The sequence below is a fragment of the Ictalurus punctatus genome, chromosome 18 (assembly GCF_001660625.3).
Source record: "Ictalurus punctatus breed USDA103 chromosome 18, Coco_2.0, whole genome shotgun sequence".
In the NCBI taxonomy this organism is placed as follows: Eukaryota; Metazoa; Chordata; class Actinopteri; order Siluriformes; family Ictaluridae; genus Ictalurus; species Ictalurus punctatus.
Window position 1 is genome coordinate 19,108,412 of NC_030433.2, and position 19,902 is coordinate 19,128,313.

At 40.8% G+C, this 19,902-nt stretch overlaps 1 protein-coding gene across 2 annotated transcripts; it reads right to left on the reverse strand.

Annotated features, from left to right (window-relative positions):
• Nucleotides 1–1,894: 1,894 nt before the first annotated feature.
• Nucleotides 1,895–19,831, reverse strand: zgc:113162 (PKc_LIMK_like_unk domain-containing protein). 2 transcript variants are annotated; one of them, XM_017493624.3, is made up of 10 exons: nucleotides 19,253–19,828; nucleotides 16,759–16,845; nucleotides 14,664–14,857; nucleotides 13,150–13,271; nucleotides 12,564–12,612; nucleotides 11,533–11,682; nucleotides 7,443–7,616; nucleotides 6,648–6,731; nucleotides 6,473–6,559; nucleotides 1,895–5,159 (listed from the first exon to the last, which is right to left on the reverse strand). In XM_017493624.3, exons 2-10 carry the CDS (start codon nucleotides 16,787–16,789, stop codon nucleotides 5,058–5,060), a joined length of 993 nt encoding a protein of 330 aa, XP_017349113.1. In that variant the 5' UTR covers nucleotides 16,790–16,845; nucleotides 19,253–19,828; the 3' UTR covers nucleotides 1,895–5,057. The 2 variants fall into 2 exon arrangements, with proteins under 2 accessions (XP_017349113.1, XP_017349114.1); XM_017493625.3 differs by lacking the exon at nucleotides 6,473–6,559 and having other exon boundaries at nucleotides 19,253–19,831.
• Nucleotides 19,832–19,902: the final 71 nt, after the last annotated feature.

Here is a 19,902-nt window from a genome sequence, read left to right on the forward strand (position 1 = left end):
GAAGCAAACATTAGACGTTGCTGTCTCGCTGTACTGCCAAGTGTCATTACCGTTATTGTTGTTTGTAACTAAGTTTTCCTACAATAGGAAGAAAGAAAGTGTGCATGTAAACTTTTCTATTGTCTACATCTTGACTAAAACAGACGGCAGCTTTTCCCCCCACACGCACCTGATGTTTACCGTAAAAACCCTATATGTACTCCAGTTACTACCGTAGACAGGTGATTTGTGAAAAGACGATACTGAACATGTATTGAGATTTTACCCATTAGGATTACACATTATTTCTCTTCTGGGTTGGCAGGTCTGTAATTGACCGATTAGTGAGATTGTGCTACATTCAGTTCAGAAGTATTATAGTAGTGTTAGAATAGTTCTAGGACATGAAGACAAACTGAATTAAAAGGCACCACTTTGGGATTATGAGCCATTCGAATGCCCTGTTTATGTCAACATCATAAAACCACTAACTGTTCTTATTCACACAAGTCCAGAGAGGTTACGCAATATTATTATTTTTTGTTACTTTTCTGTCCATCATTTCACCTTAATAAATAAATGTTAAGGTTTCTTAATGCAAGCTGGTTGAAACAGGACATCTAAAGCTAACAGCTAGTTACGTTACCCATCGCATTTGAGATCTTTAACGTAATCGTTTTTAATCATTCATGATTGTCATTTTAAAATATGCATTTGTATGGAGTTATTTTATTACTTGTGAAATGTACTGTAAAAAAAAATAATAATAATTGAAAATTCATTAGAAAACTAATTGCAATTTCACATTTACGTGTCTTTATTTCCATTTTATATTACACACTTTAATTACATTCACATTTCAATTAAGAGTCACAATCTATCCACATACATAAAATTTAGACAACTTTAAAGTTTACAGCTCTAAAGTTATTGAGAAAGAGAGCCAATAGGAACGCACCAGGGAGATAAAGGGGGCGGGGCTAAAGGCTAAATATTCTATAAGCAAATCATACACAAAAAGTACACATTTACAAATTGATTATAGAATTGTGATTCGTACAATAATATTATTTTTTAATTGAAATAAACGTGGGTTTTTTTAATTATTATTTAACTTTTGTTATGTTAAGATCGTGATATTTTGTTTTCTTTAATGATTAATGCATAGCCTCCCTGGACTTCTGTAATTCTGTCGGTCTGTTTTCCAGCAAGACTTTTTAAGTCACACACAAAGCAAAAGTCAGCATTATAGTGAAATAGCGTTTAAACCTGTAGTCACAGGTCCACAGTGACAGGCATCACTGGGTCATCGAGGGCAGAGCTTAACTTAAATCCGATCAGCCAGTTGCAGACTCAATCTTGTGACATCACCACTTGCCTTTTTTTAAAAATAAATTCATTTTTACTTTTTCGATTCAGCGAAGTGTTTCGCATAAAATACCGGTTTTAATTATACTATATAATAGTGTGGTAGCCTAATAGCCGAGCATTAGCTATGAAACAGCAGCACTTATTTTACTAGCGTTATCGCAGTCCTGCATTTATGTAGCTGGTTAGTTTAGCAGATGCTGGAGAACTTATGTTTTGTAATAATAATAATAATAAAAAAAAGGAAAACGTTTACGACTGGCTGATCAAACGTAACTTACGCTATGCGCCTGTTGTCATAGAGACACCTGACACTGCAAAACCAGGATTTGAGCCCGTTTCTCTTGTTCTCACTCATATGTTTGCTCCTCAAGTGTCTGTCCTGTTTGTGGAGGGAGAGAGCATGTGATTTTTCTTTTTATTTGAATGAGTTAACTGATTAATGCTTCATGAACTGCTATACTGTCTCTGCAGCTAACTGTGATTTGCAAACCTCTTCCTTTTTTTTTCTTTCTTATCCCCTTGGGAAAAATATTTTTAAATGACCCCCCTGCAATAGTAGGTGATGCTAGTAAATTCCTTTTTGTGTGTGTGTGAGTTTCTCTCTCTCTCACTTCAGTTCTCTCTGGTCCTAGCTCTAGTTCCCGTTCCGCTGCTTAGCTTTTCTGCCTTCTGTGTCTGTTCTGTTTCACAGCACGTACTGAAGAAAGAGAAAACTTTTAAACAATATAAAAAAAACAGTTGATGTGTTATTCTCATAAATGCTGATCATGCCGTTATTTTTTTCTAGTGTTTAATCTCTCGTTTAGTTCATCAGCAGCTCTGTTGATGTGGCAAACACTTACCTGATGACGCACAACCTGCCTCAGCAGCAACATGGCTTCATATTGTGATCCCAAATTTTATACATGGTATTATACTTGATATGTACCTATTAAATATTTTGATTTCAGAAATAACATCCTGTTGTTTCGGCTGTGTTTGTTAAAGACGTGTGCGAAGGGAAATCAAACCTCCACACGGTCCCTTTACTCCACATGTAATCAATCAGCCAAGACATGTTTGCTTCTATAGTTTTGGACTGAAGCTATGATGCTCATGTAGTTAAATTTATAGCTACCATTTTAGCATTAAATGTGTGTGTGTGTGTGTGTAAATTAGAAACAGACAGATTAGTGAAGTTCTGTCCTGACTAACATTTAAAGTTAACCTCTTCAGTCGTCTTCTTTTCTCTCTTAGTGATTACACCTGTACAGTTGAGGTTAGAAGTTTACACACGCCTTGCAGAATCTGCAAAATGTCACATAATCAGATGTTTACATATAGTCCACAAGACACAATAACTGAATTTACACAAATTACCCCATTCAAAAGTTTATATACAATTTATTCTTAATCCTGTGTGTCATTATCTGGATGATCAATGGCTGTTTTTATGTTTTGTGAGGGTCCATTGTTTGTCCTGAGGAGTTAAACTGCCCACTGTTCTTCAGAGAAATCCTCCAGGTCCTGCACATTCTTTGCTTTTCCAGCATCTTCTGCATATTTGACCCCTTTCCAGCAGCAGCTGTATGATGTTGAGATCCATCTTTTCACACTGAGGACGACTGAGAGACTCTTACACGACTATTACAAAAGGTGCAAACATTCACTGATGCTCAAGCAGGCAACACGATACATTAAGAGCCAGGGGGGTGTAAACTTTTAAACAGGATGATCGGTGTAAATTGTTATTATTTTGCTTAAAAGATCTTGTTTTTTCATTTAGTACTTCTCTTCCGATGCTACATAGGATATTTACATGTTTCCCAGAAGACAAAATAATAATTTACACCGTTCATCCTGTTCAAAAGTTTACACCCCCATGTAAAAAACATGTATATCTTACATAGCTTCTGAAAGGCAGTACTAAATGTAAAAAATAAGATCTTTAAACAAAATAATAACAATTTACACCGATCATCCTGATTAAAAGTTTACACCCCCCTGGCTTTTAATGTATCGTGTTGCCTTCTTGAGCATCAGCGAATGTTTGCACCTTATGTAATAGAACGTTGTCCTAACAGTAATTTTCTTTTAATCATGGTTGTTACTGAAATCATTCTGGGTTACGGTTTTTGTTCCACATTTGGTAAACATTAAAAAAAACAACACAATTTTCACCGGAACATTGCAGAAGGTAAACAGCGAAATAACAGCATTCAGAGCAAGAAAACGTCTTCGTTACCATGGAAACAGTAGTTGCAACAAAAAGGGGGTGATGTGTAAATGATTGGGAAAGTGAAAGATGGCCACTGGCTGGAGAAGGAGATTTACAGCAATATTACTTAGCTGACAATCGAATGAATCAGTGACCCTGAACTTGAAAACACGAGACAGGAGTAAAACATGGAAAACCGAAATTTCCTGACTGAGCTCATGATGAAATATTCAAAATTTGTAATGAGAGAAATACAATGCTGCAAAGTGGGACTTCAATTCATCCACAGCTCTAAATGCTGTGTTGGGACTGGATGTGTGTGTGTGTGTGTGTGTGTGTGTGTGTGTGTGTGTGTGTGTGTGTTGTAGATTCTGGCACCTCCTGGTGGTAATCACAGTGAAACACGTCATTGGGAATCCATGTCTCAACACACTATGACCTAATGCCAAAATATACTCACCGTCTAGTCTAGTCTAGAAGATAAACACTTACTGACAGTTAAATTGCTAAGCTAACCCTTTATCTTTAGGGAGGAAATTGTTTATTTGCCATTTCATCACTGAGTGCCTTGTGTTTCCAGCCATTATTTTAACAATTGGCCTGGACAAATAAAACACTGCCCCTCGTGGACATGGTTCAAACTACAACATTATCTTTATCTAAATCTTTAGAGAATGATCATAATGATCATATTCACTTTAGAATATGCGAAAAAACTGATGTCGTTATGCAGTTAACGGATCTCACTAGTTTCTTCATTTCAGGATTTTTCTGGTCCTGAAATAAGCTCCACCACAGTTTGGAGCAGAGCTGCAAACTTCAGTCCTTTTCCTTAAAGAGATAATGACAATGAGTTTTTATTGATCACATATGCACAGTGAAATTCTTTTCTTCGCATACCGCAGCATGTTAGGAAACTGGGGTCAGTGCGCAGGGTCAGCCATGATACACAGCCATGGTACACAGCGCCCCTGGAGCAGAGAGGGTTAAGGTTTAACTCTCAAAGGCCCAACAGTGGCAGCTGGGCAGTGCTAGGGCTTGAACCCCCGACCTTCCAATTAGTAACCCAGAGCTTTAACCGCCAAGCCACCACTTTTCAGCTGAGGTAAATAGTTAACGATCTTTACTTTTGGTCTGGAGATCGATCTCAATAATGCTTATTTGGAAACCCAATTTAGTGTTTCCAAATCATACAAAACAGGTGAACTACTCATGGATATGCCCACCTACACAATCAAAACAATCCCCTAATGAACATAAAATATGGTTCACTGCCACTTTAATTCCTGCCTCCTGCAGTAAACCCTGATTAGCCTGTATGAGGAATGGTGTATAGTAGCAGGTCCTTTTTGAAATTCGGTCCAGTTCCTGAAACACACAAGTCCTCAAAAATAAAGTGAGGCGTAAAGGCTGAAGCAGACACTCACTCACAGAGTCAACATCCATCACAGAAAGCCTGGTCCTGTCCATCTCTGTGGGTCTGTAATGTCTGTAAGCCTGGGTTCAGAGGTCATCCTGATGTCAGAGGACAGTCTGGAGGCTGCAAATTTTCCGCAACGTCCTCTAGCTTTTCCAGTAGGTCAGAGAAGGACGGCCGGCGATATGCATCCATCTGAATGTAAAGAATAATTTATTGGTTTAGCATGGAACTAAATCAACTAAATCAATACAGCAGACGTTTATATTTCCATAAAGTTTCAATATGTTGCCTCGAGTGTTTTTGCCGTACTCTCTACATAAAACTGTTTATCTCTAAAACCTAAAACTTCTAAGATGCTTCTTTTTGTTGGCCCATTGGCATTATGCTCATTTTGACTAGCACCAATAAGCCCATAGGCTGCTGAAGAAGAATGTAAACACATTGCCAGGACAGACAAGAGTCTTCATGCATGTCTGCTTGTAGTCCAGTCAAGCCAAACTAGAGACCATGGTGTGTTAAATGCCTTAAAGTAGGTGGTCCATTTATGAGAAACTTAAGAATGTGTGTTCCAAATCTGATACAGCAGCTACAGTAAGCCAGTGGAGGTAACGCAGCAATGGAGTAGAATGAGAGAACTTGGGGGCGTTGAAAACAAGTCTTGCAGCTACAATCTGGACCAGCTACAAGGATTGGACCTGCGAGGAGTAAGTTATAGTAGTCCAGTCTCAAGACGACGTTACTGAACAAGCACCTGAGTAGCCCTTGTAGACAGGAAAGAACAGATTCCTGCTGATGTGGTAAAGGAGAAATCTACACGGCCGAGTCAGGTTAGTGACGTGAGGCGAGAAGGATGACTGTCCAGAGTTACTCCAAGGTTGTCAGATGGTGTGATTTGAATGCTGTCCAGGGAAATCACAAGATGTTGACATGGAGATGCGTCCCTAGAGATATGCTGGTGTCACCATACCATCTCAACGTATCATCTCAACGTATCGTCTCACTTTGCCATCTCAGTGCCATCTCATTGTACCACGTGGCTGTACTGTCTCCCTGAACTGTCCTCTGTTTTATCTCTCTGTACTGTCTTTTGTTTTATCTCTCTGTACTGTCTTTTGTTTTATCTCTCTGTACTGTCCTCTGTTTTATCTCTCTGTACTGTCTTTTGTTTTATCTCTCTGTACTGTCTCTCTGCATCATCTCTCTGTACTCTTTCTGTACTGTCTCTCTGTTTTATCTCTCTGTACTGTCCTCTGTTTTATCTCTCTGTACTGTCCTCTGTTTTATCTCTCTGTACTGTCTTTTGTTTTATCTCTCTGTACTGTCTCTCTGTATCATCTCTCTGTACTGTCTCTCTGTTTTATCTCTCTGTACCATCTCTGTGTACATTTTCCCTGTACCATTTCTCTGTAACATCTCTCCATGCTGTTTCTCTGTATCACCTCTCCATAGCATCTCTCCGTACCGTCTGACTGTCCATCTCTCTCTGTGCCGTCTCTCCTGCTCACCTGACAGCAGTCGGCTGAGAGCTCCAGAACTTTCTGTGGACATCCCTGTACCAGCTCACTGAATGCCTCCACATCCAGACCATAATCCTGGGGGGGGGGGGACACACAGATGTACACTATATTTGTGTGTGTGTGCACGTACGGGAGTGTGTTTGAGTGTGTGCTGGCTTTTTACCTGCGTTCTAGGCAGAACTTCTGGGTCAGCGGGAATTCTAGCCAGAATCTCACACAACATGATCCCAAAGGAGAAAACATCCACCTGTGATTGGTCAGACAAAGGGTTGGTATGACACTGAGTGCATCTCACTTTTAATCCCAGCATCATGAAACAGATACCACTATACATCGACAGGAAGGACAGTGAGAACAGCTCACTTTCATTAAAAGATACATGGGATATCACTTCAGTTAAATTTGACGTATATCAATAAGTTATAGGAAAAACTGTTTGAAATGGAAAACACTTCAGGATCAAGTGTCCATTATATTACACCTTTATTGTGGAAAGGAAAAAAAGAAGAACGAAACAAGGAACAAAGAAACAAAAAAGAGATTCAAGAATTTTAGAGAAAGAAAAACAAACAAACAAAGACATCAGCAAAGAAAGAAAGAAAGAAAGAAAGAAAAAATGCTTCAGTGGTTAGATTTTTAAGAATTACACTACTACAGTATCATCAGTATAACAGTCTGTTCAGGATCTGTCTGATCTGTCAGTCATCCACTGTAGGCCAATCAGAATTCAGTTCTTTCAGCTGTGTTTTCTACTGTGCTCTATTGTACTGTATTCTTACATGTAAGCACATAGATAGCTTTTTAACTAGCTTACATTAGTCACAGGAGTGGGATTTCTGTCTCAATTTAATTCTCATTTTCCCACTGAGACAAATCTGTCAATGACAAGCATCATAGGTACACACACACACACACACTCACACACAGTAAAGCTGATTAAATTGTAAAGTGTGTAAACCTTGCGGTCATACGGTTCCCCTCTCAGCATCTCAGGGGCCATCCAGAACGCAGAACCCACCAAGGACATCTTCCTGTCAGGACTGTTAACAGGAAGCTCCACCACCTCCCGGGCAAGACCGAAATCTGTCACCACCGCCTCTCTGCCCTGTGCGGTCACTCGGATCAGACAGTTCTGCAAACACGAGTTCAGATTTCACACAGTGACAGACAGACAGGATAGAAACAGCAGTGTCATGTTCTGCGCTGTGCAATATTACATCTTTATGATGAACTAGACAGATGGACAGACAGACAGATATATTATGTATCTCTTTGTCTAACTGTATGTCATTATGCTGTTATGTGCAATAGCTCTGAATCACCACCAGAGGGAAGTGATGTGTTTCCTTCCTCATTCGGTGATCATCCTGAACTCACTCCAGTGGTCAGTTATTCATCTGATACGGAAAACTTTCACCACCAACATGTTAGAGCGGCAGATAGACAGACAGACACGACTTCTCCCTGTCAAGGGTTTTGTCTCTGACCCATCCTGTCCAAACTCACAGACAATAATATACAACTCGGAGCTTCACAAGAACAACTGAGCCACAGTGTTCCCCTGTTCAGTGTGTGAAGTTTGCTTCCTCACATTTTAGCCTTGTAGATCCAGTGGAAAACTAATGGAAACTTAGAGACCCAGTTTATTGTGCAACCTCTATGCATCTCAAGGAAAGCAGCTTGTTTCTGCTTCTAACAGGGACAGAAACAGAATCCATCCTGCGTGTTTAAATAATAAAATACACACTGACGCATCTCCGTGCAGATCTGTTGTCCAGCACCATGGTGAAATCTGAACCTGGAACAACAATGAGCAAGCTGATGAACAGGATGGACCTGGCATGTTTGGGTCACTTATCTTGTCTCGCAACACAGTGCTGTTGAATTCTGGATTCTGATTCGTCAGACATCTCACAGCAGTATAGCTACAAATCACAGGATTATATTAATACACGCATTCTAATACATTATTGTTTTCATTCTACAGATTTCTGTCCCCCAAAGCTGTGATAAAGACTCTGTTTTTATCTTCAGTTTCTCTTCTGCCTTTCCTTCCATAGTGGTGACCGTACCCAGTCCTTTTTCTATCTGAGCATTGGCTGTGGACTGCTAGCTAGAATTGCTACTGCTGGCTTAGCATGTTGGCTTACACTTTGTGGTGTCCAAGGTAGCTAGGCTCTAGTTTACTTGCTTATGGCTCACACCAGCTCTCGCTCTGAGCCATGTTCTTCCCTCCGACTAAAAAGCCACAGAGTGGACCATTCGTGAACCACAGCTAATGAGTTTGGAGTTGTCCTTAACTCCTTTTCCCACTGACAACTGGAGCTAAAAGCAACAACAGACCAGAAAGTACTCCGTCCATCTCCAAACAGCATCAGCTACGCCAGACCAGACACAGCACATATGCTGCATTTGGCCTGTGGACTCGTGGTTATTGATCCAAGCAGATTTTTGCCTGACCTAGCATGGATCTATGATAGTACAAACCAGTGCCTGAACCTCCTAGAGCCAGAGGATGACCTTCAGCCTTGTAGACAATGCCTCAATGTCAAACAACCCTTGGCTTGGACGCCGCCCCTGCACCAAATATGAGACTATGCCGATTCCAACTCACCGACAGTGACTAGCAAGCCTAGACCTCAAATTCTGAGGTCACCCACATCCAAGCCGCAAATCATAAAACCAATGGCTTGACACTGGCAGATACACATAGACAAAAAGCCCAAGATACATCACAAAACTCTGTCATAGCCCAAGATATTCCATCTATCCATCAATCCACTTTCTGTACCGCTTATCATACACAGGGTCACAGGGAGCCTGGATCGTATCCTAGGGGACTTGGGGCACAAGGTGGGGGACACCCTGGATGAGCTCATGCAGGGCACAATCACACACACTCACACACCCATTTATACACTACGGACAATTTAGAGATGCCAATCAGCCTACAACACATGTCTTTGGACTGGGGGAGGAAACCAGAGTACCCAGAGGAAACCTCTGAAGCATGGGGAGAACATACAAACTCGACGCACACAGGGCGGACGTGGGAATCGAACACCCCATCTGGAGGTGCTAATCACTAAGTGCTAAGGTGTTAACCACTAAGCCCCCGTGCCCACCAGCCAAAGATCCAAAGTCCAAACTGCACGAGTAGTGCTTGAGCGAGACACATGAGAATGGCATGTCTGTCGCTGCACCTGGAAAACGTTTTCAGCCAGAAATTTTTTTCTTGTCATTGGTTCTGGCAGCATGTAGTAAGTGAGTAAGTGACCCAGTTCAGTATCCAGCAGCTCACAGACACCGTGGACCCTTCCACTGCATCACTCTCGGTTTCACCAGATGAATCATCATATATCTTCAGGGACCAAATTTCCCAATATTGAATATAGATGTACTGACAACTGGCTAGAAAGGGCTTATGAACTCACCCCACATTTGACACACATGGCCAACTCTGATGATTTTACAGATGGAAAATCTCTGCTGGAGACGCTCCTCCAAACTGCAGAACGGCCTCTACCCTGGAGTCAAGGAAGGCATTACTTCTAGCAGCAGGGCATATGGCTCAAGAGTTTGGGATATTCTCTGCCAGTTTGGTTAACGCATGGCATCAGGTGTGGCTGGAACAGTCCATACTGCCTGCAGCATGCAAGAAGGCCCTGCATCCCTGCACCCCCTAAACAGTGCCCCTACATCATGAAAACACCAAAAAGCCCACTAGTAAATGTGAGGCTGCCAGTGGGTTGTTTCAGAGCCAAATATCTTGCCTAGTGACTACATCAGATCAATGGGTCCTGACGACCTTGTCACAGGGGTACAAAATCCAGCTCTGTCCAAATTTATAGGAGCCCAAGGCCTTATCACTCTTATACTCCAAAGGTTGCTACACTGATTCAGGAAACTTGTTCCCTCCTGGACAAAGGCACAAGAGAGAAACTGGACCCTGTCTTTCAGAACAAGGATATGTGCTGTTATAGGAAAATAATCAACTATTTGGTCTGATTATTATTGCACTGTAACAGTATGCCCTGTGGTGTTTTATTCCTTACTTTATTGGATGAACAGAGGGTGAGGATTGTCAGCGGAATTGTGTATTCTTATCTTGATTTTTATTTAAATTAGCATAAAAATGTCATTCATTTCTGAGCCTTTTTCCTGTCCGGTGGCATTTTTTTTTTTTTTTTGGAAGCAGTTTATGATCCAAAACGGCTTTATAAACATGTTTCATGTGAATTAAACAAGTAATGTTCCTGACTTTATGGGTGGTGAAATGTTTTGTACAGGAGCCCTGCATTAGCATTATAATGGACTGCACATTTCCGTGTCTCTCATAAACAGACGTGTGCAATACTGGTCGCTGCATCCTGGCAACCAGAGACAGTAAAACCTGTCTACACAACAGCATTTAAAATGGGTCTCCAAACCACCAGTTTCTGAACTTTAGAGCTAAAAAATGCCATGTACGTGTACAGGGACACAACATAATACTGTTTACATGCACAAGTTATCTGGTTATACACACAAATTAGAGATTATTCAATGTGGAAAAATAGAAGGAAAAACTTCACAGTTTCATTTTATCCTTACAAAGAAAAAAAAAAAGTTCGGAAGGAAGTAGCAGAGATCATTAGTGCCTCTGGTCAGTGTACGTACTACGTAAGTAGGACAATTCGTTTGCTGTGCTTTGCTATGTCAACAAAGCGAGTGCAAAGCCTAGCATGAAGCATGGAACCCAGACAACCAATTTTCATACTGATTAGTACATTATTTCATTTGTGTTCATCTACTTAGCTTTAGAAGCTATATATATATATATATATATATATATATATATATATATATAAACAGCTTCTACTGTTTCTCATCTGCACTAAACAAGAATGTTGGACAGTACTAATACACTCACAAGCAACAGGAGTGACTTTTCACCTGCTAGTGTGGACATACGGTTGTGTGCGTGTCTGTGTGAGTGTGAGAGTGTGTGTGTGTGTGTGTGTGTGTGTGTGTGTGTGTGTGTGTCTGCAGCGTCTCTGCGCTCTGACCTTGGAGTTCAGGTCTCTATGGTAGATGTTTCTGGAGTGGAGGTAGGTCATTCCTCTGCAGATGTCACAGGCCAGTTCCACCTTCTCTCTCCAACACAGTGTGATGTCACTCCTCGCCAAGAACTCTTCCAGACAGCCTCCGCTTACATACTGAGTATACACACACACACACACGCACACACGCAAATCTTGACAGAGAAACCAGAGCAGGAGGATCACCTAATAGCTGCAATTTTAATTAATTATTTATTCACTTATTGAAGTTTTCACATCTACAGATGTAATTTTTTTGTTATGTGGCGTGTTATGTAGTTCTAAACATAGACACCTTAACACAATTACACTTCTAATTATTAAAAATAATTTAAAGTGTCCTCCTTAAATGTAGCGTGCATGTGTCCTGTCTGTCTTAATTAAACAGGTTTGATATTCTGTGTATTTCCTGTGCTCTGACTTCTGCCTGAACCCATCCATCCATCCATTCTCTATACTGCTTATCCTACACAGGGACGTGGGGAACCTGGAGCTTATCCCAAGGGAACTCGGGGCACAAGGCAGGAGACAACCTGGACAGGGTGTCGACCCATCACAGGGCACAATCGCGCACACACTCACACACACGCCCATTCATACACTACAGACAATTTAGAGATACAGCGCATTTCTTTGGACTGGGGGAGGAAACCAGAATACCCAGAGGAAACCCCCGAAGCACAGCAAGAACATATACACAGGGCAGAGGCGGGAATCGAACCCCCACCCTGGAGGTGCGAGACAAATGTGCTAACCACTAAGCCCCCATGCCCACAAGCCAACAAGCCTATGGCTGTTGATGTGCCTTTTCTGTATGACCCTGGACTGTCTTAGTTTAAAATAAATAGTTTGCCCATGGTTCCTAACCTTCCCTCTAAATCCCGTATGTTACACACTGTAGCATGAACATAATTTCTAAAGAGCTTCCAGACTATTGTATATTATGGAGAATATATTATTGTGTGTACATTTTTAGATTATAAATAAATAAAACTCACCTCGAGGATCGGGTACAGTTTATCCTCTCTGACACAAATCCCCAGATACCTTCAGAAATTATACAAAACAGTTTTATTCCTCACAGTCATGCAACATTGAAAAAATGTATATATCATGCAAATAATGTGCATGACAGTGTAAACACAGAGGAGTTAAACCAAAGCTTGATATTCACTTTCTGGTGATTAAAGTTTTTTTTTTTCCCCCCGTTTAGGACTGGTGCTATAAGGTAAAACCCCATGCACCAAACACGTCTCAGCTGGTCCGAGATCTGCTACAGTATTTGGTGTAAAGGGACACTGTGAACATTTTAATTTTGCCTGAACTATTGCATTTGGGTTCAAACTGAAATCCCAATCCAAGGTCAGAGGTCACAGTGTGCTAAATGTTGAGACAGTTCTCAACACCCACAATCAGGCGAGCAGATTCTGATGATCAGGTATGAATTCAGAAATCATGAATTCATTAGCAAGTGAAAGCTAGGTTAAGGTACATAGTTAAGTGCATTAATTAAGGAATAACAAAACTTTGCAACTACAAATAAAAAAAACCCGGATAACTGAAGACATTTGCATGTTGACTCACCTTACCACATTGGGGTGTGAGAGTTTCTGCAGGAGGCTGATCTCTCTCATGATGCCGTCCTGATCCACGTCGTTCTTATAAACCTTCACCACCATCACTTTCATCGTGGTGTTATCCGTCACCTGTTCAACAGCAAAAACTCTGATAAAATAAAGTGTGTATGAGACGCACTGAGTGTCTTCCTCCACTGTATGATATCTGAGCTCCGAGTACTAAGAGTCCATAAAGAAGAATTCATCACCTGAGTATTAATAAGCTTTAGTCTGGGTGAAGACTGGCTCTGAGAAAAATAACATCCAAGTTCGGATAATCCAGCTAGGAAAACTGTAATACTGTAATTTCAAAAAATAATAATAATTTTCCTCTAACACTGGACTGTAGTCTAGTTTAGTTGATATTAATGTCTGTAATTTCATCACAAAGTAAACCTTAACACTGAGACTCCTTGCTCACTTTACAAATTATGTGAAGCTAACAGTACTGAACTTTCCTGTATTTCCTCGAATGTAGAAATGACATTTACTGTGTAAATCACTGCAGCTTTCCGAGAACATAAACACTGGCCCTTACTCAACCAAAAATGGCATCTTATTGTACATTTCATAAAATAATAATAATAATAATAATCATTTCAGGTTGAATTCGGTGAGCCTAACATACAAATTCCATTTAAATTCAATTTGATTTCACTTCATAACATGTAACAAATAACGCCGACAAATTCAGATCGGCAAAATTCAAATCCACGTTAGTGCGACAGACGTGATGGCATACTGATTCGGCCGTAATAACGGCGCCGTGATGTTTACTGTAGACTTACTGAAGTCAATCAGAGTGTCTGAGGTTTTGCTGGAATGAAACGAGATGAAATAAGTGATATTTGTGTGAATAAATGAGCGTGTGTAGTTGTACGTTCTGTTTGTGTTATACCACTGCATGACATCATCGAGCCGTCGGTGTAGTGAAATCACACACTGAGGCGACTGAAGAGCGTTATTATCTTCATAAACATGCTGTTTCCAGGATTAAACATCGGGGACACCGTCTTCACTCAGAACTCACAAACTGGTCAAATAATAAAACACAATAACCAGCTGATCTGTCTCCTTTATATTATTGATTATAATGATGGATTTCTGACGTAACACTATATGAAAAAGGGAAAAGTTCCAAAACACCAGCACAAAGAAATCATATCTATTAACTATAATAACGATCACAGTCTAAAACGTGCTCTTTATTCTGTGTATAAATCTTTCAGATTAAAAATGTTTAAAAATGAACCATAATCATGTATTACCTACTTTTATCTTAACGAAACCCCCGCAGCACGGGGAGAACATGCAAACTCCGCACACACAGGGCAGAGGCAGGAATCGAACTCCCGACCCTGGAGGTGTGATGCGAACGTACCAACCACTAAGCCACCGTCTGCCCTCACACAGTCACAATGATGTTTAATTAGAAAAGAAAAACATGTTACAGATTATAAAATGGTAAAGTGGTATTTGTACCTTGTAGACTTTAGAGAAGAAGCCACTCCCTATGAGCTCGGTGCTGAAATCCTCCCAGAAGTGCAATTTGCAGACACAGGTATGGAGGCGGCTCTGGTGCTCGGCCTGGCAGTACGCATCTGCACATTCACTGAGGAGGGTGGGGCTGCCGGGCTCAGGGGACACGCCCACATCAGATATCCCTGTGATCTCATCTACAAAGCAAAGAGACAGATCTTCAGACTGAGACTATCAAAAAACACTGTGTTACAGGAGTGCTAAAAAAAAAAACCCTACAGAGCTGTGTTTCATTTCCTGTCTCACTGAGGAACATCCATCCATCCATCCATCCATCTTCTACCACTTACTCCTTTTCAGGGTCATGGGGAACCTGGAGCCTGTCCCAGGGAGCATCGGGCACAAGGCGGGGTACACCCTGGACAGGGTGATAGTCCATCACAAGGCACAATTCACTGAGGAACATTTTAAATAAAATGAAGACATCACCTTTACCCATGACATTTATTCATTGCCAGTCTGTGTTTTATTGGATCACCTGAGGACAAATCCCAAACAAACTAATTTAGCAATCACTGAGACTGACAAATACTGCGGGCATACCTACTTCACTATGATTGACAGACACAGAAGCCGCACCTCCTTCACTAAAACAAATACAGAAGCCACACCTCCTTCACTATGACAAATACAGAAGCCACACCTCCTTCACTAGACAAATAAAGAAGCCACACCTCCATCACTAGACAAATAAAGAAGCCACACCTCCATCACTAGACAAATAAAGAAGCCACACCTCCTTCACTAAGACTGACAGACACAGACCCCACACTTATTTCACCAGAAGTGAAACACAAAGGCCATACCTCTTCAGTTCATCTTTTAAAGCATGAAGTGATTTTATTTATATTATTTATTATTTTATTTTTATAATCAACATAATAAACACACAGTGGTATGTTTCAGTGGTAAGTTACTCGTAGCTCTAACAGCAGCAGTCTTTAAGTTCTATAAGTCAAGAATAAAACAACAATCTGGAAACATTACTGTCATGTGATGGAACGGATAGACAGATGTAAACGCAGGTAGAGGAGTTTATTGAGATCGGGGTAGACAAAACCAAAACTTGGGCAATAATCAGATCCAGAAAACGGGCAATGGTCGAGCGACCAAGAAACAGAATATCAGAGGCAAGACAATATCACTTAACACCAGGCAAAACAGGGTCAAGAACAGAAATTTGAGCAGAGAGATAAACAGGCTTGGTATCGTCACAAACACAAGGAACGGCACGTGTACTTTGCAAACAGTGGGTGAAATGAAAGTCCATTTATACCGTGGCTGTGATCGTGCTGTGAATTGGATGCAGGTGTGCGTGACCAAAATGAACATGAGAGTGAACGTGGCAATGTGTGAGTGTTCTGGAAATTATATTCTGTGTTGGCCATGTTTGTAGGCCACAGTGCAGGCTGAATAGTGGAGTTCATGGCATGATTAGACCTAACAATTATGGCTCAGTGGCTTAAGGCAGGAAACAATTAAAAAGTCAAATGAGCCCCCGGAAACAAGCGAGGTGCAGGGAATGGAAGGTGAACTTCAAGAGAGATGACGGCAAGACCTGAGGCTGAGCATGATCCTGTGAACGATTTACTTCCTGTATATGAAAATACACCTACAACTCAGTGTGAATGTGAAAAGAAAAAAAAAAAGAACCAGCTCAAGCTGGAACCCAATATGAGACTAAGCTTTTCACTTTAGAAGCACATATTCCTTCCCTGATGTCTCGAAAGCAACACAGTTACGACAGCGATAACGCTGATGAGTAACCAACATGATATTTGTGAAGTGAGGTGAGTGTCAAGTATAGGTCCATTTGTACACTACTTTTAAAACTGCAGGTACTTTTTGTTTTGAGGTATCTGGTGGTTTCCCCATGATTCGCGGAGTTATGCGGTTCGCATTTTTTGTTTTCCTGGTTAAGTGGTCCTCAACCTGAAAAACCCTTCTTACATACCGATAGCTAAAACACACAGAAACAGCCCAGGGAATAAAAGATGGTGAGAATAAAGGACGTGAAACATAGAAATGTGTTACTCACTCCAGCAGTTCAGCAGATTGCTCATGTGCATTGTGGAAAGGTGAAGAGTCTACATCTCACGCTCGGCTTCACGCTGACTCACAGCAGCTGAAACACACCACACACCCACAGAATCATATATTTTTTTTAACTTAAAAAAAAAAGAATGTACATGCTGTATTTACAATGTATTTTGTGTATCTTTTTAATTCACTATTTACAGAATTTTGCATCACTTGCATCTGCAAGCTCGTGCCATTACTTTTGTGCTACCAGTCTAACCAGGTGAAATATTTATATTATTTTTCTTAATTAAGATTTATTTTATCTTAATGCACCCGGACCAGTAGAGTAATATTTTTACTATATTATTCACAGTATTTTACTGTAACAGCAACACACACTGGATTATTGCTTATTTAACATTAGAAGTATTTGCTGAAATAAGCAAGTACTTAATGTGATGTCACATTCACACTGATAAACTGCTCTATGTGTTTTATACGGTAGCGTGACAGGATGTGCAAACAATCGCACAGTTTAAGTTAGCATGAATTCATAATGTCACATTTTACATTTATTGTGTAATGCATGAAGCATATTAATGACTCTGTGTGGAAAATATCCCACTAAAGACAAAGCAGATGTTTCTCTTTGGCTAAAGGAAAAGTTAGTTAAAAGGTGATTTTAACTCAAATCTCAAAATCACAATTCAAGTGTAAAAGCTAAAAAGTTCAAATAGACTCAGATCTTAACTTTACTAAGTAACAATACAGTGATACCAAAATGGAGCTTTGATTTGTTTTAGTTTATATCTTAAACCTAAAGCCGAGTTCAGAGTTCAGTTTAAACAAGCGTACTCAGGGCTTCATTTCCATCCAGCTGCAGGGATTACTGTAATGGTCTCCTTACTGGTCTTCAGATAGTGAGAACATTAACCAGGACAATGATACATGAGCACATCACTGTAATTCTCACCTCCTTACACAGGATCCACTTTAATCAACTGTCACTACTTGTTTATAAAGCATTAAATGGTATATGAGGACTGACACACTGGACGTATAAAACCCCACACAGGCCCACCCCACTCTTAGATCCACATGGATCTATCAGGTTTTAGTAAATCGGAATCAGAAGTAAATAATTCCATCTCAAGTGGTCCACTACAACGATTACCTCTAAGTATTGGCATTGCAAAACCATCAGTGTTTTTTTTTTTTTTTAACTTGATTTAATTACGATGGCCACATGTCACACAACAAATTTTGGTTCTACAGCTGTTCCAGAAGCCTCAATAGCTTGGCTCAGGATGAGCCACAGACAATTTAGAGATGCTAAGCAGCCTACAACGCATATCTTTGGACTGGAGGAGGAAACTGGAGTACCCAGAAGAAACCCCGAGAGGAGATGCCCAGCCAATTTGAGTTAGAATGCTTTTGCAAGGAAAACTGGTAACTATTGTTAAGTCAAGCTCTGCCAAACCGATTGACTCTTATAAAGATTGAATGCTGTGATAAAATCCAAAGGTACTTCAACTAAGTATTAGTTTAGGGGTGTGCACACTAATGCCTCCAGGTTATTGTAAATGTTTCAATCCTTCCATCTTCTATACCGCTTATCCTACAGGGTCCTGGGGAACCTGGAGCCCAACCCAGGAAGCATCAGGAACAAGGTGGCGTACACCCTGGACAGGGTGCCAGTCCATCGCAGGGCACAATCACATACACATTCACACACTACGGACACTTTAGACACGCCAATCAGCCTACCATGCATGTCTTTGGACTGGGGGAGGAAACCGGAGTACCCGGAGGAAACCCCCGCAGCACGGGGAGAACATGCAAACTCCGCACACACAGGGCAGCGTTCAGGAATCGAACCCCCGCCCCTGGAGGTGTCACTTTAATTAACGGGTTAAAATTTCACAATAAAATTAGAAAAGGTTCTGACATGATTTCTCGTGATTCCATTTTTTTTTTTTTTTTTTTTAGAAAACCTGCCATCTTAACAGGGATGTGTAGACTTTTTATATTCACTGTACGTCACAGAAGGTTTCCAGTTCTGGTCCTGAAGCTCCGCATTGTAGAGTTTTCTTTGCTCTGATACACACTTGAGCTCATGAGGGGATGTTAATTAGCGCTTATTTAAATCAGTTCTATTAGAGTTGCATTTGAAAACGCTAAAATGGACAGGACCAGAGTTGGGAACTTGTACTTTAGGTTGCTAGCATTTTCTATCTGCTCCAAAATAACGCAGAAGAACTTCACCAGCCTATGGGAGCTGAAACGAAGCTGAGACCTCATCATAGATAAACAAACACAGCTGTCTATCTCAGGGTCGTGTTTCATTCATGTGAAAGACACAACTTTATCAGGAATAAATGACCTATTATCAATTTTGTGATTCATAGTTGAGCGCTTTATAAAGTTTATACAGGCTCATTCATTACCAAACGACACTGCATCTTAACAAAATCAACATACACACAACTCTGTAAGCGTTTAATACTCACGAGAGACACCGTTTCCGACGTCGTGCAGAATGAGCTGAAGATGAACCGCGTCTCATAATAAATAATATGTACACACACACACGCCTCCCAACGCCTAACCAATCAACGGCCAGCTCTGTTTCTCTCGCGCGAGAGAGCGCCCGTCGGATCGGTTGCTCCTGGTGACGCACGCACGAGCTTCATCGTCACTCAGCATGTACTTTAAGAGAATTTTTTTTTTTTTTAAACTGGTGTTTAATGTGATTTATCAGTTTAACCGAGCTGAGGTGCATCCTGTTTGGTTTGAGTTTGTGGCAAATTCAATTGACTGGACATTTGATTTAGAAAGGCACACATGATCTCAGTGATGGCAAAAACCAGATACTGCTGATCCTGCCACGGTGAAGCATGCTGCTGGCAGCATCACACTACAGGGCTGTTTATCAGCAGAAAGGACAAGGACACTGGTTTGAATTTGGAGGTTGAAATCTAATGGAAGAAAGAAAGCAGCCTACAGACAGGTCCCTGTAGAAGAACACCCTGCTCCAGAGAGAACATGAGCTCAGACCAGGGCAGAGGTTCACCTTTCAGCATGACAAGCACCTGAAACCTACAATGGAAGAAAAACAAATCATCACTGCAGTGTCTTTAGGACAAGTCTCTGAATGTCC

Coding starts and splice junctions, on each gene's coding strand:
- zgc:113162 (XM_017493624.3), bottom strand. CDS start 16,789: ATGCACATGAGCAATCTGCTGAACTGCTGGA. Junction 13,272..14,663: donor TCTTCTCTAAAGTCTACAAG/GTACAAATACCA, acceptor GCTGTTGAACAG/GTGACGGATAACACCACGAT. Junction 6,732..7,442: donor GGGAACCGTATGACCGCAAG/GTTTACACACTT, acceptor GACCAATCACAG/GTGGATGTTTTCTCCTTTGG.